The 24,121-nt window shown below is 41.2% G+C and overlaps 1 protein-coding gene across 4 annotated transcripts in view; it reads left to right on the plus strand.

Moving 5' to 3' along the window:
• Positions 1-24,121, plus strand: part of dapk1 (death associated protein kinase 1) — a 198,366-nt gene that overhangs the window by 107,271 nt on the left and 66,974 nt on the right. For all 4 annotated transcript variants that reach the window (XM_033017683.1, XM_033017684.1, XM_033017685.1 and 1 more), the window contains exons 10-15: positions 339-428; positions 2,592-2,684; positions 5,389-5,508; positions 12,279-12,377; positions 12,740-12,838; positions 16,510-16,608. In XM_033017683.1, coding sequence (XP_032873574.1) covers positions 339-428; positions 2,592-2,684; positions 5,389-5,508; positions 12,279-12,377; positions 12,740-12,838; positions 16,510-16,608 — 600 coding nt within the window. The remainder of the gene's footprint in view (positions 1-338; positions 429-2,591; positions 2,685-5,388; positions 5,509-12,278; positions 12,378-12,739; positions 12,839-16,509; positions 16,609-24,121) is intronic.

A 24,121-nucleotide genomic window follows, 5' to 3' on the forward strand; every position in this document is an offset into this window, starting at 1 on the left:
ATTCATAGTCATATAGCACGGAATCTGGTCCATTGGTCCAACCCGCCCATGCCCACCAAGATTCCCCATCTAAGCTAGTCTCATTTACCCGCATTAGGCCCATATCCCCTCTAAAACCTTCCTATCCATGTACCTGTACAAATATTGTTATTAAGTATTATTGGTGATGATTATACATCATTTTAATATGTCTAATGCCAGCTTTGATTTATTGACTGAGGGAAAAGCTGTTTCAATGATGATCCGGGCCAACAGTTGCACAGGAATTACAATACTTGTGTGTTTATTTCCAACTTCTAAAAGCTAGGATGTAATTACTTTTATTCATGACATTTCAGCCAAAGGACAGTCAGCAGGCTCTCAGCAGAAAAGTGTCTGCTGTAAATATGGAGAAGTTCAAAAAGTTTGCAGCCCGCAGGAAATGGAAGGTATGTGGATTTTACTAATATTCAATATTTACAGAACCATATTTGGTCACTCCACTCAGAACTGAATACAAATTGACAGGAATTTCGATCAGGTAATTTTGCCCATTTTTTTCTAGTAATAAAAGGAAAGGTACAAGGAAGGCTATGAACAATAGAAAGCACAGACAGACGTTTCATGGGGATAAAGGGAAAGTTATTTCAAAATGTAATTGTTTCAGAATTCAATGGTCAGACAATATCCAATATTTTTAATAAAAGAAAGAGCAAACTCATTTATATCTCCAAGTGTGTCTAAGATCAATAAAGTTTTAAAGTGTAACTTTAGGCATTTGGACCTATTTTGACAATAAATGGGTTAATTAGATATGAAAATGTAACCTTGCATGGAGCTTGCACAATATGAATTCTTCTTTGCTAATTTAAAAACAAAACTCTAAAGATCATTGAAATTAAGATCAGCAAAAACAAGTTAAATATTCATAAAATCATTTTTATCAAGCGATTGACATGTGAAGTTGATTGCTCATATAAATGGTACAGCAATAAATGAAAAAAGTGATGTGTTGATTACTGAATGAGATTCACTGATAAGATATAATTGTGTAATGAGGTGCTGCTTTACAAACTAATGCATGGCAGATGCAATATAATGTGGATAAATGTGAGGCTATCCACTTTGGTGGCAAGAACAGGAAGGCAGATTATTATCTGTATGGTGTCAGATTAGGAAAAGGGGAAGGTACAACGAGACCTGGGTGTCCTTGTACATCAGTCACTGAAAGTAAGCATGCAGGTACAGCAGGCAGTGAAGAAAGCCAAGTGGGCAGTGAAGAAAGTTGGCCTTCATTGTGAGAGGGTTTGAGTCTAGGAGCAAGGAGGTCCTACTGCATTTGTACAGGGCCCTGGTGAGACCGCACCTAGAATATTGTGTGCAATTTTGGTATTGACATTATTGCTATTGAGCGAGTGCTGCATAGGTTCACTAGGTTAATTCCCGGGATGGCGGGACTGTCATATGAAAGAATGGGTTGACTGGGCTTGTATTCACTGGAATTTAGAAGGATGAGAGGGTCTCTTATAGAAACATTTAAATTCATAAAGGATTGGACAGGCAAGATGCAGGAAAAATGTTCCCGATGTTGGGGGAGTCCAGAACTAGGGGGTCACAGTTTATGAATAAGAGGTAGGCCATTTAGGACTGAGATGAGGAAAAGTTCACCCAGAGAGTTGTGAATCTGTGGAATTCTCTGCCACAGAGGCAATGGAGGTCTTCATGGTCATGAGGAGTTCCCGCATTCTTGGAACTAGTCATGGCCTCATTATGGTCGCCGTAACTTTTTCAACATGTTGAAAAATTAGCGGTGACTGCAATGCAGCCGCCATGGAGAGTAGCGTGAATTCACGAGCCGTAGGTGGGTCGCCAGGAAGTCCTAATGGGTTTCCAGGAGGTCAGAGGTTCTCGTAGGTTGTAGCCGGTGCTGATCGGTGAATTTCATTGGCTCATCGTGGGGAAAAAAAGGTAAGCAGTAGTTTTCAGAACCAAGGATAACTCACCGGTAATGTTAAATATCCGCCGAGCTTCACAGCCGTGTATCTCTGGCTTCTTAAAAGTTATCTCCACTCCTTCTCCCCCCTTCTCCCCCTCTTCCCCCCCCCCCCCCGCCTTTTAAAGGACTTACCGTACACTGTGCTTTTTTTTAGCTGTATTTTTACAGCGCCAACCTTCCTGTTCATCGCGGTGTGTGTCTGTTTCACCTTGGCTTTGCACCGTGTGAATCTTTTAGACAGCGCTCCCCCCGCTTGCCCTGTCCCCCACCTGCATAACGGGCTGGTGAAGGAAGCAATGTGCGTGTGTGTGTTCCACTGACAGTCGCCGTTCCAGTTGCCGGTTTTTCAGGCGACTGCCGGCAACTTGATAGTCACCGGCAGTCCGCTGAAAAATCGCCTAAGTGGGACAGGCCCATTAAGCTTTTAACCCCTATGACCAAAATAAGGCCTGTAAATTTAAAGCTGCCTGTAACATTCCATCTATTTAGAATTCATTCCATGTCCCACTGATGTTGATTAGTTGACTAGTTGATTATTTGTGTGAAGTGAAAGTTCTCAATGTGTTTAATTGAAACTTTGCTGCCAAGTTAATGTGTTAAATTGTTGTTTCTTTAGCAATCAGTAAGGCTAATATCACTGTGCCAACGGCTATCAAGATCATTCCTTTCTCGGAGCAACATGAGTGTTGCTAGGAGTGAGGACACTTTGGTAAGTACCTGAACAAAAATCAATTCAGCAGCTGAGGACTTGGTTTCTTTTTGTGATGCTGAGAAATAAGAAGAATTGTGTATTTGTATTCTAGCTATAGTTCGGGGCAGTCTGCTGTTTCTCTCTGGCTTATTCATGGTTCACTGTGCCATACAGCCCAAGACTATTGTCCAGTAAAAAGGGATAGAAAATAAACGAACAACAACTATGTTTTTAATTTTCTTCTTCCATTTTGTTTCCCTATCATTGAAAAAGCATTGCTATTGCAACATTGACTCCTTTGATGCTGCTCACCCACCATCATTCAGGAGGCTGATTTCACTGACATTATGGTTTATCTGCAACCAAAACCCACGTACTAATCACAGACTAACGACTGAGTTGATAGGAGGAGCACTGCATAGTTTTCTGGTTATGAAAACACTCTGTGTTGACCCAGGTTCTGCATCAAATTGAACTTCACTGAAACTAATTGTGACTTTTTTTACCATTGCTAAACACATGTTGGTGTATCCAAACCAACCCGCCTTCAAACCTCTGCTCATCATAATACCAGTTAGTTCAGGACAGATCAGGTTCAATCTAGGTTCATGGAAGCCTGTACTGTTTAATTGCACAACAGATTAACATGCTGATAAAGCTGGGACGTACATGAAATTTGACAATGTCATGCTGAAGAGCTAAGGCTGCACACGATTCCACCAGTCTCGCTTAAAAAGTATTGATTTAAAAAATGTAATTACCAGTTTGATTTCCATGATTCCGGAATTGTTGGCAGATATGTATATAAATTATGGATAGACACAAAAAGCTGGAGTAACTCTGCGGATAAGACAGCATCTCTGGAGAAAAGGAATAGCAGAAATATAAAAGTGGATAAGTCTCCAGGTCCGGACAGGATATTCCCTAGGACATTGAGGGAAGTTAGTGTAGAAATAGCAGGGGCTATGGCAGAAATATTTCAAATGTCATTAGAAACGGGAATAGTGCCGGAGGATTGGCGTACTGCGCATGTTGTTCCATTGTTCAAAAAGGGGTCAAAGAGTAAACCTAGCAATTATAGACCTGTTAGTTTGACGTCAGTGGTGGGCAAATTAATGGAAAGAATACTTAGAGATAATATATATAAGCATCTGGATAAACAGGGTCTGATTAGGAACAGTCAACATGGATTTGTGCCTGGAAGGTCATGTTTAACTAATCTTCTTGAATTTTTTGAAGATGTTACTCGGGAAATTGATGAGGGTAAAGCAGTGGATGTTGTATATATGGACTTCAGTAAGGCCTTTGACAAGGTTCCTCATGGAAGGTTGGTTAAGAAGGTTCAATGGTTGGGTATTAATGGTGGAGTAGCAAGATGGATTCAACAGTGGCTGAATGGGAGATGCCAGAGAGTAATGGTGGATGGTTGTTTGTCAGGTTGGAGGCCAGTGACGAGTGGGGTGCCACAGGGATCTGTGTTGGGTCCACTGTTGTTTGTCATGTACATCAATGATCTGGACGATGGCGTGGTAAATTGGATTAGTAAGTGTGCAGATGATACTAAGATAGGTGGGGTTGCGGGTAATGAAGTAGAGTTTCAAAGTCTACAGAGAGATTTATGCCAGTTGGAAGAGTGGGCTGAAAGATGGCAGATGGAGTTTAATGCTGATAAGTGTGAGGTGCTACATCTTGGCAGGACAAATCAAAATAGGACGTACATGGTAAATGGTAGGGAATTGAAGAATGTAGGTGAACAGAGGGATCTGGGAATAACTGTGCACAGTTCCCTGAAAGTGGAATCTCATGTAGATAGGGTGGTAAAGAAAGCTTTTGGTGTGCTGGCCTTTATAAATCAGAGCATTGAGTATAGAAGTTGGGATGTAATGTTAAAATTGTACAAGGCATTGGTGAGGCCAATTCTGGAGTATGGTGTACAATTTTGGTCGCCTAATTATAGGAAGGATGTCAACAAAATAGAGAGAGTACAGAGGAGATTTACTAGAATGTTGCCTGGGTTTCAGCAACTAAGTTACAGAGAAAGGTTGAACAAGTTAGGGCTTTATTCTTTGGAGCGCAGAAGGTTAAGGGGGGACTTGATAGAGGTTTTTAAAATGATGAGAGGGATAGACAGAGTTGACGTGGAAAAGCTTTTCCCACTGAGAGTAGGGAAGATTCAAACAAGGGGACATGACTTGAGAATTAAGGGACTGAAGTTTAGGGGTAACATGAGGGGGAACTTCTTTACTCAGAGAGTGGTAGCTGTGTGGAATGAGCTTCCAGTGAAGGTGGTGGAGGCAGGTTCGTTTTTATCATTTAAAAATAAATTGGATAGTTATATGGATGGGAAAGGAATGGAGGGTTATGGTCTGAGCGCAGGTATATGGGACTAGGGGAGATTATGTGTTCGGCACGGACTAGAAGGGTCGAGATGGCCTGTTTCCGTGCTGTAATTGTTATATGGTTATTATATGGAATAGGTGACGTATCGGGTTGACCCGCAACATCACCTATTCCTTTTCTCCAGAGATGCTGCCTTACCCGCTGAGTTACTCCAACTTTTCGTTTCTTCAGTTTAAAACAGCATCTGCTGTTCCTTCCTACACATTATGTATAAAATATGTTGCTTTTGAAAATAGCATAAACATTCTTGCTTCCTCCCCCATATGTTCAGTAGACTGGTTGACTTCCAAAAGTGATTGTTTGTTTCATTCCTCCTGATAAGGATGAAGAGGATTCTTTTGTGATGAAAGCAATTATTCATGCCATCAATGATGATAATGTTCCAGGCCTACAACATCTCCTTGGATCCCTTGCCAACTATGACATAAACCAGACCAACAAGGTAACTTACATCCTTTGATAAATCTTGTTAATGCCTCAAGAATTATTTCCTTTCCAGTTTTGGAAATAGGGCATTACTTTAGTGCAAAACACATCATTTAATAATTTTTAAAGTAGTGTTATATTTTATAAAACACTTGTAGATTTAAAGTGAGTATAGAATCTAAAATGATACAAAACCAAATTTGCCACATTGTGTATGCTTAAAAGATAAATATATTGTTTCTGCAGTATAACTAGAGTTTAACGGAGATGAGTGCGAAGTGTTGCATTTTGAGGAGTCAAACCAGGACAGAACCTTCACAGTGAACGGTAGGAGTGTTGCAGAGCAGAAGGATCTTGGAGTACAGGAGCATAGTTCCCTAAAAATATTTTTCACAGGTAGATAGGATGGTAAAGCAGGCTTTAGGACATTGGCTTTCATCTATCAGAATACTGAGTTTAGAAGATGGGATGTTATGTTACAATTGCATAAGACATTGATGAGGTCGCATTTGGAGTATTGTATTCAATTTTGGTCATCCTGTTATAGGAAGGATGTCATTATGCTGCAAAAAGTACAGAGAAGGTTTCTGAGGATGTTGCCAAGACTTGAGTGGCTGAGCTATAATGAAAGGTTGTATAGGCTAGGACTTTATTCCTTCGAGCACAGAGGGTGCTGGGTGTATGGAATGAGCTGCCTGAGAGATAGTTGAGGCAGGTATTATAACAGAATTTAAAAGGCATTTAGACAGGTACATGGGCAGGAAACGTTTTGAGAGATATGACCAAACGTGGACAAATGAGACTAACTTAGAATGGCATCTTGGTCAGCATGGACGAGTTAGACCAATCTGTTTCTGTGCTGTGACTGACTTGCCTAACATAACAATCATTCACATTATGAAGTTGGAGTTATGTAAATAAATCAAAAAGTCTTCAATAGTTTGGGAACTTGGAGTAGGAGGTGCCTTCATCCACAGTTACATTGCTTTGGGTTTCAAATATGGCATTACCAACAAATGCCTATAAGAAGGGTCTCGACCCGATATGTCACCCATTCCTTCTCTCCAGAGATGCTGCCTGTCCCGCTGAGTTACTCCAGCTTATTGTGTTTAAGTACAGTGTGCTTTGGTTGGCAACATTTTTTTATGAAAGCCGATGATTGCCAGGTTTGCAACTTTAAACTGTCTTTCAAGATAAATCAACAAAGCCACCCAGTACATGATCCAGATGTCAAAGCCTGTGAATGTTTGAACCAGCTTAATGATTATATGGAAAGTATGCATCTTGTTTTATAATGATGTAGATTTAACAGATCAATGGTAGCACAAAGTAAAGAGTAAATGCGAGTTTATGTAAAGGTGAAAGAATTATTGATTAGTGAAGATAGGTTGTGATTGTACATATTTGCTTCGAACACCATGCTACTGCTACTTAATGCTTCTGATGGTGACTTATTTTTGCTTAGCTCATTGAACCAGAAAATTATGAACTACAGTTCCAAGATTCGCTAACAAACAGTCCACAAATATCGTCTTTGTGCTGAGGCCACCCTTCACTGTGCTACATGCAATTGGCTCGTCGTTCCCATAGAGTCATAGAGTGATACGGTGTGGAAACAGGCCCTTCGACCCAACTTGCCCACACCGGCCAACATGTCCCACTTGCCTGCACTTGGTTCATATCCCTCCAAACCTGTCCTATCCATGTACCTGTCTAACTGTTTCTTAAATATTGGGATAGTCCCTGTGTCAGATGAGCCCTACCAGTTTAATCCATTTAAAAGTCACAAGAGTATGAAAGAAGAACCAGCTTTGGATAAGTATATCTAGGGATTATTATAGCCATTGCGGTAGCACTGAGAACTAAACTAGTCATTTGTGACAAAGAGTGCATTTAGCTATGGGGAAGCAGTTGGATGAGAGGATGCAATTCTTTACTTGTGTGATTGGTCATCATATTAAAGAAGGAAGTTCTTAAACCCTAGTATTTTGCATGCCGTGACCATTAAAATATCAATGTCTGGTGTAGCTAATAATTGTTAAGTCGGAGAGATGAGATGGAACCGCGGAGACCCAGGACCGTTGGAGACAGCGGTGGAGGGTCGGAGCGGTGAGGGCTTGGGTCGGGCACGGGGCTTGTTCTCGCGGAGACCCAGGACCGTTGGAGACAGCGGTGGAGGGTCAGAGCGGTGAGGGCTTGGGTCGGGCACGGGGCTTGTTCTCGCGGAGACCCAGGACCGTTGGAGACAGCGGTGGAGGGTCAGAGCGGTGAGGGCTTGGGTCGGGCACGGGGCTTGTTCTCGCGGAGACCCAGGACCGTTGGAGACAGCGGTGGAGGGTCAGAGCGGTGAGGGCTTGGGTCGGGCACGGGGCTTGTTCTCGCGGAGACCCAGGACCGTTGGAGACAGCGGTGGAGGGTCAGAGCTTACCAAATCCCGTAACGTTCCACACTCCATAGGGAGGGTTTCTGGGGAAGCCGCTGATTGGTGGGAGCAGACTAGAGGAAGCAGCTGATTGGGTGCAACCTCAGGTTAGCATTTCTGCTTTTTGGTTAAAGGTACAGTGATTTAGTAAGGGTACAGTGAGCTAAGGGAGGCTAGGGAAGCGGAAAATCAAAATGTGACAGGAGGGTCCAGAATGTGTGAAGATAAAGCTCTAGATGTAAAAGGGGCAAAAACGGAAAGGAAGGGTAGTAAAAATCATCTGAAAGTGCTTTATCTAAATGCGCTGTACACGGTATTAGTGAGACCACATTTGGAATACTGTGTACAGTTCTGGGGTCCATACTTAAGAAAGGATGTACTAGCCCTGGAGGCAGTGCAGCGAAGGTTTACAAGATTAATTCCTGCAATGAGAGGATTGACATATGAGGAAAGGTTAAGTAAGCTGGGACTCTACTCTTTGGAGTTTAGAAGAATGAGAGGCGATCTCATTGAAACGTATAAGATCGTGAGGGGCCTTGATCGGGTGGATGCACCGAGGATGTTCCCAATGATCGGGGAGGCTAGAACTAGGGGACATAGTTGCAGAGTGAGGGGGGGCTCTTTTAAAACTGAGATGAGGAAGAACTTCTTCACCCAGAGGGTGGTTAGTTTGTGGAATTCACTGCCCCAGGGAGCAGTGGAAGCAGTAACGTTAAATTTATTTAAGTCAAAAATAGATGGTTTTTTAGCTGCCAAGGGGATAAGGGGCTACGGGGAGAGGGCAGGGATATGGACCTAGGTATGGTTAGTATAGTAGACCTGAGTGATCTCCTGGACAAGTGTCGATCGCCTGGATTGGGGTCGGAGAGGAATTTCCCGGATTTTTTTCCCGAATTGGACCTGGGTTTTTATCCGGTTTTTTGCCTCCCCCAGGAGATCACGCGGTTCTTGGGGTGGAGAGGGGTGATAGCGGTATAGAGGGGAGGGTAGTGTCTTGTGTTCTGTGTCTTGTGTCTACTGTTTGTGGGTAAGTGTGTCTGTTTAGTGTTCAGCCATGAGTGAATGGCGGTGCGGGCTCGACGGACCTGATGGTCTACTCTCGCACCTACTTTCTATGATTCTATGATTCTATGATAACTGCAAAGGTAAGGAGGGGCAAGTGGCTCCCAATAATTATTCTGTAAAATAATATAACGCAAGGTTATTAAACCCACACATTTAATCCCCCGAGAGCATCACAGTGAATCATTAAGTTTTAGGAGGATATTTGTGACTTGTGCAGAAAGTGGCAACAGTGTGCCTATGGCGGAAGTAGGTATTAAGACAGGTTACAACATGCAGGATGACTCAACAATAGCTTCCTTGTAAAGCACATTTTCTGCAAATACTGTTCCTATGACAACTGGTATTCCTCCATCTTTAGTTACTGACATGTATTTACCAGTGACTGAATGCCCTGTGTCCCCAGTATGGCTTTGCTAATCTTGCATGTCTCTATTGCTCAGAGCAAAGATACAGTGTGATTCCCACAAGGAAACTTTTGACATTTGTCTTGAAGTAAACGAAAATAAATAAATGCTATGATCGAAGGCAAAGATTTTGATCTTCTGAGTGTTCATCAGGAACCAGGAGTCATTTTTGCACATCTGGAAACTACTCCTGTGGATCAGATGCAGTTCCCAGATGTGTGGAATTATGTTGAAATAATATTCACACGGTATATTTTCAGGAAGGGTTATTTACTGCATTTATATTTACTTGCATGTCCTTGGCTCTGCAGGATCAATTGCAGCACCCAGCTAATTAGCACAGTGCATGCTCCACCCTGAATGTTGTCCTTTTTTTCTGTCACACGCATAAAGACACTTACAAGAGGATAGCTAGAAAATGGCTGAAAATAACCTTTTGTATACTAGATCAAACATTTTCAACATGTCAAAAGGGTTTACTTGTCATATGTACTGGTAATGGAACAATGATGTTCATATGCTGCAACTCTACAGGTTCATTCATTCAAATCACAGACTAATATATAATAATCAATTATAAACAAATAATCAGTTATAAAAGGTAAACAGACCATAACAATGCAAAATTAAAGTCTGTTGTGCAACCAAAACAAAGTCCACAGTAATTCATAGTTGCTGAGGTAGTGGTTAGTGTTGTACAGTGTTCAAGAAGCTCATGGTTGCTAGGAAGAAGCTGTTCTTGAATCTGTAGGTCATGGATTTTGGGCTCCTGTATCTTCTTCCCAGTGGTATGAGTGAGCGTGACCAGGGTGGTGTGGATCTTTGATTATATTTGCTGCCTTTTTGAGGCCTATAGATCCCTTTGACAGCGGGGAGGTAAATAACTACCAATACCAACGTGTGATGGACTGGGCAATATCAACTACTTTCTGCAACCTCCTTTGATCTTGAATGTTCGAGTTACTGAGCCAGGCCATGATGCAACCAATCAGTATGCTTAAGGGTCTGTCCCACTTGGCCGACCTAATCCGCGAGTTCTGGCGAGTTTGCCCATGACTCATACTCGCAGCATGGTTGACCCAGGGTCGTAGGAGGTCTTCATAACTCTCCTTCGTGCTCGAGAGTGGTCTCCACGTACTCAAGGCCTCAGCTAGGTCGCGGCGTTTTTTTCAATGTGTTAATAAATGCCCGCGAGTAAGAAAAGGTCGCCATGGAAAAAATCAATACTTTTTTTACTTGTAGGCTTAGTCGTAGTAGGTCGTTGTAGGTCGGCATGTTAGTCATAGGTAATCGAGGGTAGTCGTAGATAGTTCTCATCATGGTCGATGGGAGGTCGAAGGAGATCGTCTTCACTCTCCACTATTCGATGTCCAATTTTCCCGAAGTTAGTCATAGCCAGTTGTAGCTAGTCGTAGCTAGTCTTCAACATAGTCGAAGGAGGTCTTCTACATAGTCGAAGGAGGTCTTCAACATGTCATTTTTTTAAACTCTTCTAAACTTGCCAATTAGGTTGTCCAAGTGGGACAGCCCCTTTACTGCCCTGTACTTGTAGAAGTTGTAGTGAGTATTCAGCAACATACCAAATCTTCTAAGGAAGTAGATGTGCTCTCTATATGATTGCATCAATGTGCTGTGCCCAGGACAGATCTTCGGAGGTATGCACGCTCAGAAATTTGAAGCTGTACACTCCAGTGCAACCCCATTGATAGATGGGTTGATGAATTCCTGGCTTTCCCCTTTTGAAGTTAACAATCAGCTCTTTGGTATTGATAAAGTTAGCAAGATTCACCCAGATTATCAATCTCTCTCCTGTACTTATTGTTTCAAATTATTCATCAAATGTCAATAGTACCGGCAGTGAATTTGTGTTGGGGTTGTTCTGGCTACGCAATCATGGGTACAGAGAGTGGAGCAGGGAACTGAACACACAGACGCTTCAGTGTTGACAGTTATCAAGGAGGAGCATTGTCGCCAATATGTTCTGACTGTCGTCTGCTGATGAGAAAGTCAAAGATCTATTTGTAAAGGGACGATCAGGTTCTCTGAGTTTGATAGGTCTTGAGACGATGATTGTGTTCAGCTTCAAGCAGTAGTCGGTGAACAACAGCTTGACATATTGTCTAAGTGGTCCAATGTAATGAAAGAGCCAGTAAGATCACATCCCATCTTGATTTATTGTGATATTAGACAAATTATATATTGGGTTCAGATCCTTGCTAAGACAAAAGTTGATATGCGCTGTAACAAACCTCTCAAAATACTTAATCACCATGGGTGTGAGTGAGTACCACTGGTTAGTAGTCATTGAGGCATGTCACCTTTGACTTCATGGACACCAGCATTCTGGTTGTCCTTTTAAAGCTGTTTTGGGACTTCAGATCTTCAGAACAATCTGTGTGATCCTCAAGTTTGGTCTAACAAAGTGTCCTTTGGCTTTCCCAATGGTGTTATCCAGGTCATACATGAACTTCTTATCACCTATATCACCAGTATCTCCTATATCACCAGACTTGAATGCCTGAGATCTGGTCATCAGTAATTGCGGACCTCCTGTTCATCCAAAGGTTCAGGAACCCTCGTCTGGTTTTGGAGGGAACACACTCCTCCACACATTACCTTATGAAGTTTTAAAGATTCTTAACAGTTGGATGCTGGGGTGAGCTTGCAAGACAATCTCAAGCATTCAGAAGACAGGGTAATGTGCAGGAGAGAATTGGAAAATGTAATGAAAAATGTTGCAGCATGTTGTGTTGGATTAGTTGCAGTTCAAGTGATGCAACTGTGCCCTGGAGCTACGCGATGATCATTCTTCACAGAGCATTTAGATTAAGCAAAGAGGAAAATTAGACACTTCAATTTCTACCCCACCTCATTATTTATTACATCTTTCTACAGCTTGGAACCCCTCCATTATTGGTTGCAGCAGGTTGTGGAAACATTCAAATTCTTAACTTGCTCATACAGAAAGGAGCGAAGATTGATGTCCAGGATAAGGTTTGTAATGGATCTTTTCAAAATATGCTCTCGATTTTGTCAGAAAAATTACCATTTGTTATCACATTAATTATCATATGGTTTTTTAATGCAATTTTGTATTGTCTCATTTTGTATTGTCTCATTTTGTATTGTCTCATTTTGTATTGTCTCATTTTGTATTGTCGTATAGAAAACAATTATCATGTTCAACTTAAATGTGATTGTGATTAAAAATAAATTGGAATTGTGTTTAATTGATTAGACATTCGTAATTTTATGAATGAGATTAATAAAATTCACCAAAAAAAAGAAATTGGTATTTTTAGGTTTCAAACTTTCTAGATTATTTTTTTTTAAATAATGATCTGAATTTCTTCCAGTCTGGGTCCACTGCACTGTATTGGGCTGCAAGACACGGTCATACTGAAACATTATGCTTTTTGCATCAACAAGAATGTCCTCTGAATGTGCAAGATAAGGTAAATTATAAAGTGTCATCCTTATAAAAGTAAACACTTTTATTTGTTTTAATTTATTATGTAGAATTGAAGTGAAATTTGTTATAAATGAATTGATGGAAATAAGTGTTACAGTTGCTGTCTATCTTGTAGACATTTTTAGAAGTTAGTAAAATTCACCGAAGAAGGTTCTACAGAAAATGGAATTTCGGAGAATTAATCAACATTTTTTGCAATGAGTCATTATAATCACAAATTAAAAAAATTGTTGGCAAACAATTGTGTCTTCTGTGTTGTTGCAATGTTGTTGTGATAACTTTCCCCCATCATATACCACCTGCATTAACATTCCTCATGAAGCCACCCACAACGCACAGGGTATCATTCAAATCCAAGAGTCACCCAGCTTTACCTGTCCACTTTGTTTCTCTAGTACTCCATGTCTGGGTTCTCAGGATGAGGCTTAACTGTTCCAACTAATCTTTACAAAGACTTGCTCCATTGATAATATGTAACAGATGCTGCATTGTATCAAATACAAACAGAATACTGAAGTAACTCAGCTTGTCAGGCTGGAGAAAATGAACCGGTGACGTTTTAGGTCTGCAGAAGGGTCTCGATCTGAAACATCTCATATCCATGTTCTCCATAGATGTTGCCTGACCCACTGACTTTCTCCGACATTTTATGTCTATCTTGCTGCATTGATTTTTGACTCCACCCACACTTGCTCCTTTGCTACTGACTCCCATCCCAGCCTTTCGTGCAGAATGAATCGGTCGCTTTAGCATCCTTTTCACATTTGTTCATTTTCCAGATTGCAGGATTTTGTTTCAATTACAATGAAGGAACAGTAACATATTTCCAAGGCAAGATACTGTATGACTTAAAGGGGAACCTGCAGGTGGTGACTTGCCCATGCATTCGGATCTCACCCTGTTTGCCTCCAAGCTGCCTGTACCCTCGCCATCAGAAAAACGGTTTACCTCTATTGTATTTAACCTCATTCCTTCCTTGGTTCCATGCACTACTGATCATATTTACAAATTTGTCACCCACCAGATTCAGTTATTCCACCACACCTCTATTTTCGGTTATAAAAAGCTGTTTATCCAAAACAGTCATGTTTTAACGCATGATTACACATGCAAGTCATCCCTGTGCTGGTTGCTTAATGTTGAATTCCTTATTGCGAACAGGTTGAACTACATTTCTCAAGCTGCTTTTTAAACATCCCTGAAGTGTAATTGTGCAGTTTTCCTATAAATGTTAATTTCCATTCCTTCTCCTCCAATCATCCTGTTCCCCTGTATACTTATCCACATAGTCGTCTTGACAAGGTTGGGAGATTTCATTTCCTAGATTAACTGTGTTGCTAGAATCCAGGTGAGATGAAATGATATTGCATGATTCAGCAGTAAAAACAGAAAATTCTCAAAATAATCATTTGGGTCAGGCAGGGCCAATGGGGAGAGGAAAACATTATCATTCTTGCCTGGATGGCCACTTTCATTCTACCTTCAGCAAAGATGAGACGTGTCAAAATGCTCCCTAAATCTCAATCAACACATTTGCAATCAGCAACACCATGTTTGCTCATTTACAATGCCCCCCAGTTGAACAGCACTTTGAACTGTAACATTTACCAATTGTCAAATCCTTCCAAGACATTTCCCATTCATAGCTTTGCAATATCTTCTATTCCCATGCAATCCATTGAGGTATCTATGCACCCACAATCCTGGGCACATGAACATCTGTGCCTCATCTCAATGAAATATATAAAATTGTGAGACGCATAGATTGGGTGGACATTCAGAACCCTTTCCCCCACGGTGGAAATGTCAAAAATTAGAAGGCAAGAGGGCAATGTTTAGAAGAGAAGTACGGGGCAATTTTTTTTTACACGTGGTGGTTTTCTAGAATGGCTACTGGGGGTGGTGGATTCAGATACGATAGTGGCATTTAGATGCTTTTGGATTGGCATATGGATATGCAAGGAATTGAGGGATATGGATCAAGTGCAGACAGAGGAGACTAGTTTAACTCAGCATCATATTTGGCATAATCTTTGTTGGCTGAAGGGCCTGTTACTGTGCTGTATTGCTCTATGGTATATATTCTAACTCATCCATGTACCTATTAGAAGGCAAGACTTCAGTCCCCAGTAATTTTGAAATTCTCACCTACTACATTCCTTCATTCTTACTTTAAATATGTTCTTAAAACCCTAGGCACTGCTATGCTTTCTTCCCTAATACCTCATGTGTTCCAGTGTCAAATTCTGCCTGATAACTATTTTTTAGCTTTTTTTACCACCTTTAGTGGAATGTATAAAGCAGGTCATTAGCTGCACAGACTGGGAAAGCTTACAGAAAGGCAGCCTAGTTTATTTTAGGCATTTTGCTACAAACGAATAGGATGGGTGGCATAGCATTGAAGGGGGCAGTACTGCTGTTGGTTATGAAGATAGTTCCAAGGAGTGACAAGGCAAGTGATGGAGTCTAACCCTGCAGGAGCAATTTGCAATGTGAGACCATGTTGGCGGAGGTAAAGTGGAAAAATTATTCGGTGTTTCCATTTTTAAAACTCATTCTGCTTCAGAGGGTAATTGATTTTTTTGGGGAATGGGATTAAATAAATATCAGTCTAAGAATGCCTGGCTTCCTTCTCGATAGTCGGCTGTGATTTTATAACTAAAAAGCTGCTTTAGTTATTTTGATTAAAAACGGCCCTTTAATTTCCAGTTCATTTTCTTAATTCAAGTTCTTCAGCTAACATGCAAATTTATATTTTCTATCTGGAGTATTAATGCAGGATAACAATAATACCCAATATTGGATGTTGTCATTTATTTTTCGTCTTATTTCCCTTTTGATGAAACAATAGTAAAATGTTTTGTTTATCACGCCAAAGCCATCTAGGAAAATTGAATTCTTTAAAAATCTATATTTAAACAATTAGGATAAAATATATATATATATATAGAAAGAGAAAACACTGAAACATCAGAAATGTTGAAACGAACGTAAAATATTGATAAATGATATTATTGTATAAATTGGTATTTTAGTATTTGAGTTGAACATTTCAGTGGAGTCTTCACTGACATCCTTGGCGCCAGTGCCATGTTTTGTAATGTAGTTGAAGATCCTTCTGTCAGATGCTAAAGTAAAGATCAATATGTAAGCCGTGCAAACTGCAGAAAATTCATTGAAAATTTCCAATATGTGATTGCAATCTAAAACAATTACTGATGATTCAAGGATAAAATTATTTCTACAGTACTGCATGCAGACTGACATTTGTATGGTTGTGTCTATTTTACTTTTCCTGACAAGGTTGCGTCCTAATTATAGTTGTGTTGACTAATCTTATTAGGTCTATTGAACTAACAAATCTTTTGCTCTTCACTTCTTTCATCTTCCCACTCTTTACTCCACCTTCCCTCTCCATCAAATTTAGACATTCTGGTCTTTATTTTGATTTCCTTTGCGTTCATGTCCGTGACTACAGATTTGAGTGAGGCAGCCAAGCATTGATGTATTTTTAAATGCTTTGTATTCGGAAAACTCCACACCAAATGTCCATATGAAATGGCTCTTTGCAAAGGGAGCTTGAACAATAAAGTGGATTTTAAATCTGGTTAAATCAAAGTTTTAACTTTTATTTTTGTTTATATTTGACTTCAGTCTGGTGAAACTGCCCTCCATGTAGCAGCTCGTTATGGTAATGGTGAAGTGGTACAATACCTCTGCAAAATTGGTGTTAATCCAGATCTTCAAGACAGGGTAAGAGCATATAACATAACTTTGCTGTCCTATCAGTTACATTTCTGTTCAACTTTCAAAAAAATATTTGGTATCAGTGTGCATGTAATTGGCTGGTTAATTATTAAGTAATATATATGGCAGGAAACTGAAATAGAATTCTACGTGGGAATGTAATTCAATATTGTCTTTCACTCTGCCCAATTCCCTTCCAAGGAGATTGATAAGAAATTATATTTGATAGTTTGTGTTAAAACAATGGAAATTGCCCCAATGTTCCAATGGAATCAATAAAAGATATATAGAATCTGTTAAAACATGGAGACATAGTCATGTAGCGTGGAAACAGGCCCTTTAGCCCAACTTTCCAACGCCGACCAACATGCCCCATCTACGCTAGTTTCATCTGCCTGCGTTTGGCCCATATCCTTCTAAACATATCCTTCCGTGTACCATTCAGTGGTGGAGATAACTATGTACATATACGTCGGTGGGCGGCGCGACTTTCGTCAGCAGCGGCCTCTGCAGTCCGTCTGCGTTTTTATTATTTTATGTCTATGTTTTTATGTAGTTTTTGTTATTTTTTGTTGGGGTATGTGTGTGGGGGGGAGGGGGTAACTTTTAAATCTCTCCCTGCACGGGAGACCCGACCTTTTCTTTGTCGGGTCTCCGTTGTCGTTGGGGCTGCAACGAGGAGCGGCCTCCAACAGGAAGACCGGGGGCTGTGGTGCCGACTACTCACCTCACCGTCGCGGAGCTGGCCGAGTCCAGAGCGGGTGGAGCTGTGGTGGACGCTGCTGCGGCCCGACCTCCGGAGATTCGGTGGCTGCAACTGCGGGTCTGGCGGACGGCGGCACCGGGAGCCCGTGGGTCCCTAGAGGGAGTCCGCTTTTCGGGGCTTCCGCAACGGCGACTTCTCCCGCCCGAGTTGCGGGGTTGAAGAGCTCCTGGAGCGGGGCCTTACAGCACCGCCCCGCGCGGCTTGGAATGGCCGCGGGACTGCGAGCGCACGCCGGGGGCTCTAACATCTAGAACCCGGTGTGCGACCTTGCATCACCCGGCGTGGCTTTAATGGCCGCGGGACAATTCGCCATCGCCCGCCGGGGGCTTTGACTTTGACTCTGACATCGGGGGGGAGAGTGCAGTGGAGAGATAAGTTTTTTTGGCCTTCCATCACAGCAATGTGATGGATGTTTATGTAAATTATGTTGTGTCTTGGGTCTATTTGTTTGTAATGTATGGCTGCAGAAACGACATTTCGTTTGGACCTCAAGGGGTCCAAATGACAATAAATTGAATTGTATTGTATTGTATTGTATGTATTGTACAAGAGATGTTGGTGGAACCAACGTCCTCTGAAGCAGTAACATCTGAACATTTCAAATTATGTAGGGCTATATAAGCTTGGAAACAGGCCCTTTGACCCAACATGTCACTACTCGATCAGAGGACTATACTTAAATTTACTCCACCTCTATTGACTGGTAGGGACACGGTTAAATAGTACTACAGAAGTGAAACATTCTACAAAACTTGACCAGTTCACATGGATAATAGGCCTCATGATGGATAGAGTTATTGTTGTCAATATTTGAAGGCAAGATAGTATTTCGGTATCATCTGAAGATTATTCATAATGCTGTATACTCATTTTTTAAATAAAAACACCTTTTTTCTCCTCCACGACAAGCCATTCATCAACCCAGGAAGTAGATTGCTCTAATCGTTTCCTGACCTCTGGTAATACTTTTGATCCCTGTAAGAGGCCACCCTTTAATTGCCCCTATCCTCCCTCTGGATATTGAAGTCTATTTACAGGAAATGAATCAAATGACCAGTGTAGAATATGAATTTGTTTTTTAATTTTTGCAAAAGCTACTTAATAGCTTCAAAAGCTGTATCTTTTTAATGTGCACTATAATTGGATGTAGCTGCAACTTTCTATCAGATAACTTTTAGGATAGCCAGTCAGAACATGTACCCTGAATGGTGAAAACCTTTTTTGCAACCCTGAAAATGAAATGTTATAATCCCTTTCACATCTAATGCATTTACAATGACTAATGTGCTTTACAACTATACAATAATGGAAGCAGGAGTACACCTTTTGTTGCTTTGAGTCTGCTTCACCATTCAGTACAATCATGGCTGATCCTCCCTCAGATCATACCCCAGCCCCTCTCCCTGTGGCATTTGATGCCTTTTATGTCCAGAAATGTATCTATCTCCTTAAATATATTCAGTAGTTTGGCTTCCACAGCAAAGTCACCACTCATCGATTGATAGAAATTCTCATAATTTCTGTCCTAAATGCATTCTGCTGAATGAGACAATGACCCTGGTTCTCGACATCCCCAGACCGTCAAAGCAAGGGGAATTATCCTCCCTGCCTCCGAACAATTGAGCCCCGTCAGAATATTTGGATTTCAATGATCCAGATTTCAATGATCCAAACTTATCATTTTTCTAAACTGTAAAAAAAAATGGCTCACTCGACCTAATAGAGTCATTGAGTGATACAGTGTGGAAACAGGCCAAACGTGCCGAAACCGGCCAACATGTCCCAGCTAAACTAGTCCCACATGCCTGCGCTTGGTCCTCCAAACCTGTCCTATCCATGTACCTATCTAACTGTTTCTTAAACGTTGGGATAGTCCCAGCCTCAACGACCTCCTCTGGCAGCTTGTTCCACACACCCACCACCCTTTGTGTATAATCTCCCCTTATACGACAGTACCACCATTTCAGGCCTCGGTCCAATGTAGCATACCCTCCGTGGGAGGTTATTCTTCCCTTAGTTAAGGACTCAAAAGCTGCACGTAATACTGTAGGTGTGATCTCACCTAGTCCCTGTATTGTAGAGAGACATCCTAGCTTGTGCACACAAAACCTCTTACAATGAATGATAGCATGCCCTTTGCTAACTTCACTGCTAGCCTCCCTGCATGCTTACTGTCAGTGATAGATGTACAAGAACACCCAAATCCCTTCTTACATAAACATATCCCAGTCTCGAAATCTCGCAGCATATCCTGCCAAAATAGACAGCTTCACCTTTATCCAGTTTCAGATTGAACCAGTTCATTTTCCATCTTAATGAAGAATTCCATAGTACTGTGATCACTCTTCTCTCTCTCTCACACACACACACACACACACACACACACACACACACACACACACACACACACAACAATCAGATTTCTTGACGTGCTCAATATTACATCTTCTATTTGCTGGCCTACAAGTATCATTTGTAAACTTTTCTGCCCATCGTTATTTCTTAGCTCTTTCCAAATTGATTGTGGTTCCACATGATGCATTGCTGAGCCACTGCACTGATCTCCTCCTGTCCATCCGAAAAGTCAAATTACCTTAAACATTCAGAGCTCAACTTTGTAGCCAAATTTCTATAATGTCAATTAGATAATACCCATTCACTTCTATTTGTGCAATTATTTCATCCACCTTGTTGTGAATTCTGTGCACCATTCATATTTTCAGTTCAACAATGTCAAATTTTCTGCCCTGTGACCTATTACCTGCCTGCCTTTTGTTTCTGCTGTCAACTTTTTTTGCAGATTACTTTGTAACTTCCCCTTGTAGCTTTGTTTTTCTCCTTTTTCAATACCCCTTGTTTCCACGCCCTTGCCAGTCACTAAACGTTTGGAAGTTTAGTCACTGCAGGAAATGCAACAGCCAATTATGTGCACAGTGAATGCCCAATGTGGTAATGGTCAGATAGTCTGTAATATTGATCACGGCGCCAGGATTTGCTGCAGCTAGAAGTGATTCTAATTAATTTCCTCTTATTGGTAGGACAGGATTAAGTTTGTAGAACTCACCAAAATTGGTGAAGTTGCGGACAGTGAGGAGGACTGTCAAACGATACAGCAGGATATAAATCTTCTGCAGAAATGGGTGCAGATAGAGTTTAATCCGAGCGAGGGAAAGTAGTTGCACTTTGTGTGATTGAATGTAAGGGAAAAGTGCACAGTTAATGGCAAGACCCTCGCAGCATTGATATACAAAGGGATCTCCCTGACAGTGGCAACACAAGTAGATAGAGTGGTAAAGAAAGTGCCTGGCATGCTTTCGTTCATCAGTCGCAGTATTGAATTGAAGTCGGGAATTCGTTGCAGTTTTGGGTAGGCTGCATTTTAATTATTACAGCAGTTCTATTCGCCGTATTACAGAAGGAATGTGGAAGTTTTGCAGAGGGTGCGGAAGAGGTTTACCATAATGTTACCTGGATTAGAGGGTGTAAGGACAAACATAGATTGTTTTCTCTGGAATGTTGGAGGTTGAGGGGAGACCTGATAGAAGTATATAAAATTATGTATAGATAATTATAAACAATAGATAATAGGTGCAGGAGTAGGCCATTCGGCCCTTCGACTCAGCACCGCCATTCAATGTGATCATGGCTGATCATCCCAATCAGTACCCCGTTCCTGCCTTCTCCCCATATCCCCTGACTCTGCTATCTTTAAGAGCCCTATCCAGCTCTCTCTTGAAAGTATCCAGAGAACCGGCCTCCACCGCCCTCTGACGCAGAGAATTCCACAGACTCACAACTCTCTGTGAGAAAAAGTGTTTCCTCATCTCCATTCTAAATGGCTTACCCCTTATTCTTAAACTGTGGCCCTGGTTCTGGACTCCCCCAACATCGGGAACATGTTTCCTGCCTTTAGCTTGTCCAAACCCTTAACATTCTTATATGTTTCAATAAGATATCCTCTCATCCTTCTAAACTCCAGAGTGTACAAGCCCAGCTGCCCCATTCCCTCAGCATATGACAGTTCCGCCATCCCGGGAATTAACCTTGTAAACCTACGCTGCACTCCCTCAATGGCAAGAATATCCTTCCTCAAATTAGGGGACCAAAACTGCACACAATACTCCAGGTGTGGTCTCACCTGGAGTACTGTACAACTGCAGAAGGACCTCTTTGCTCCTATACTCGACGACTCTTGTTATAAAGGCCAACATGCCATTCGCTTTCTTCGCTGCCTGCGGTACCTGCGTGCTTACTTTCATAGACTGATGAACGGGGACCCCCAGATCCCGTTGTACTTCCCCTTTTCCCAACTTGACGCCATTTAGATAGTAATCTGCCTTCCTGTTTTTGATACCAAAGTGGATAATCTCACATTTATCCACATTAAATTTCATCTGCCATGCATCTGCCCACTCCCCCAACCTTTCCAAGTCATCCTGCATTCTCATAGCATCTTCCTCACAGTTCGCACTGCCATCCACCTTTATGCCATCTGCAAATTTGCTAATGTTACTTTGAATCCCTTCTTCCAAATCATTGATGTGGAAGAAGGGATTCAGCACTGAGCCTTGCGGTACCCCACTAGTCACTGCCTGCCATTCTGAAAGGGACACGTTAATCCCTACTCTTTGTTTCCTGTCTGCCAACCAATTTTCTATCCATGTCAGCACTCTACTCCCAATGTCATGTGCTCTAATTTTGCCCACTAATCTCCTATGTGGGATTTTATCAAATGCTTTCTGAAAGTCCAGGTACACTACATCCACTGGCTCTCCCTTGTCCATTTTCCTAGTTACATCCCCAAAAAATTCCAGAAGATTAGTCAAGCATGATTTCCCCTTCGTAAATCCATGCTGACTCGGACAGATCATGTTACAGCTATCCAAATGTGCGGCTATTTCATCTTTTCTAATTGACTCCAGCATCTTCCCCACCACCGATGTCAGGCTAATTGGTCTATAATTCCCTGTTTTCTCTCTCCCGCCTTTCTTAAAAAAGTGGGATAACATTAGTCACCCTCCAATCCAGAGGAACTCATCCTGAGTATAGAACATTGGAAAACCTCACCAATGTATCCACGATTTCTAGAGCTACTTCCTTAAGTGCCCTGGGATGCGGACCATCAGGCCCTGGGGATTTATCAGCCTTCAGTCCCATCAATCTACCCAACACCATTTCCTGCCTAATGTGGATTTCCGTCAGTTCCTCCGACACCCCAGATCCTCTGGCCACCACTATATCAGGAAGATTGTTCGTGTCCTCCTTAGTGAAGATGGATCCAAAGTACCTGTTCAACTCATCTGCCATTTCCTTGTTCCTCATAATAAATTCACCTTTTTCGGTCTTCAATGGTCCAACTTTAGTCTTAACTAATTTTTTCCTCTTCACATACCTAAAGAAGCTTTTACTATCCTCCTTTATATTCTTGGCTAGCTTACCTTCGTACCTCATCTTTTCTCCCCGTATTGTCTTTTCAGTTATCTTCTGTTGCTCTTTAAACATCACCCAATCCTCTTGCTTCCATCACAATGAGGAATGTGGAGGAGTCGCTGGTGGATGTTATGTTAAAATGTATTTTGTGTGTCTTGTTGCTTTTTAATGGTATGATATGGCAAATCAAATTCCTCGTATGTTTCAAAACATACTTGGCTAATAAAGTATGATAATGATATGTCCCATGTATGTCATATAACAAGAGAGGGATAATACCACAGACCTGTAGTTTCCCTGCAAGGACAAATGAAGGGAATCCTTGGAGTTTCTTGTCCATTTTTCAATAGTCAGCTTCTGCACCGCTGGCAGAGTTCTCTCAACCAGAAACTTCAATCGGCAGCAAGTAAAACAGTATAAAATGAGACAGCATATCTGATTAATTGATGATGGAATACAAATATATAAAATAGAATGCAACGTTATATTTCGGACTGCATAGTTGGTGATTTATGCATGTATAGACTATATCAAGCAATCCTATTAAAGCACAGCCAGCAAATCTGCAGCACTTATGACCCCAAAAAATGATGTGTCAAATGTAATTTCTCTCCAGTACTGATTCCAAGTTTTAAGAACACAGATTTATTGCATTGGTGGTTTAATTGAAGGGGCAATAAAGAAACATAAATGTTAGCAAAGACACTTGACATTTATGGACTGTGCACAATATAAAGCTGTGTATTTCATACTTTCAGATTCAAAATTCACAATTCTACCTTTCATTAAAAAAATGTCATGGCTTTCAAAGGCAAATTTACTATCTTAAAAAGTTTTCAGTGAAATATATATTCAATACAACTGAATGTTCTTGTTAGTTGCCTTTTCCTTTCCTAGTTTGCTTGTGCTGAGGTATGGTACCTGTCGGATTAGCTCATTGATATGGAATCTCTAGATAGCAGTCAGCAGGTTTTTAACCTTCAGATCACAAAACTCCAAAGTGCAGTTCTCTCCTATTCAATTTGTGCTTTGTCAAGAGCTGACAAATAGAGATAGGAAGGAAAGACATACATTTCCTTGATCCATATCAGTTTTAAAAATTGACTTCCCTTCATTTTTAAACAGTGGCCCTTAGTTCTAGATTCACTCAAGTGTAATCTTCTCCAAACCCACCCTTTCAAGATATTATATGACCTTGTATCTTATTTTTCTGAAGCACAACTCACCAAGTTTACATTCAATTTCAATGAGCAAAATGATTCACACATTCTATTCTACCATACCCAGTTAGTTTAGTTATAAAAATTGTTATAATGGTCATAA

Source organism: Amblyraja radiata, chromosome 3 (genome assembly GCF_010909765.2).
Source record: "Amblyraja radiata isolate CabotCenter1 chromosome 3, sAmbRad1.1.pri, whole genome shotgun sequence".
Classification (NCBI taxonomy): Eukaryota; Metazoa; Chordata; class Chondrichthyes; order Rajiformes; family Rajidae; genus Amblyraja; species Amblyraja radiata.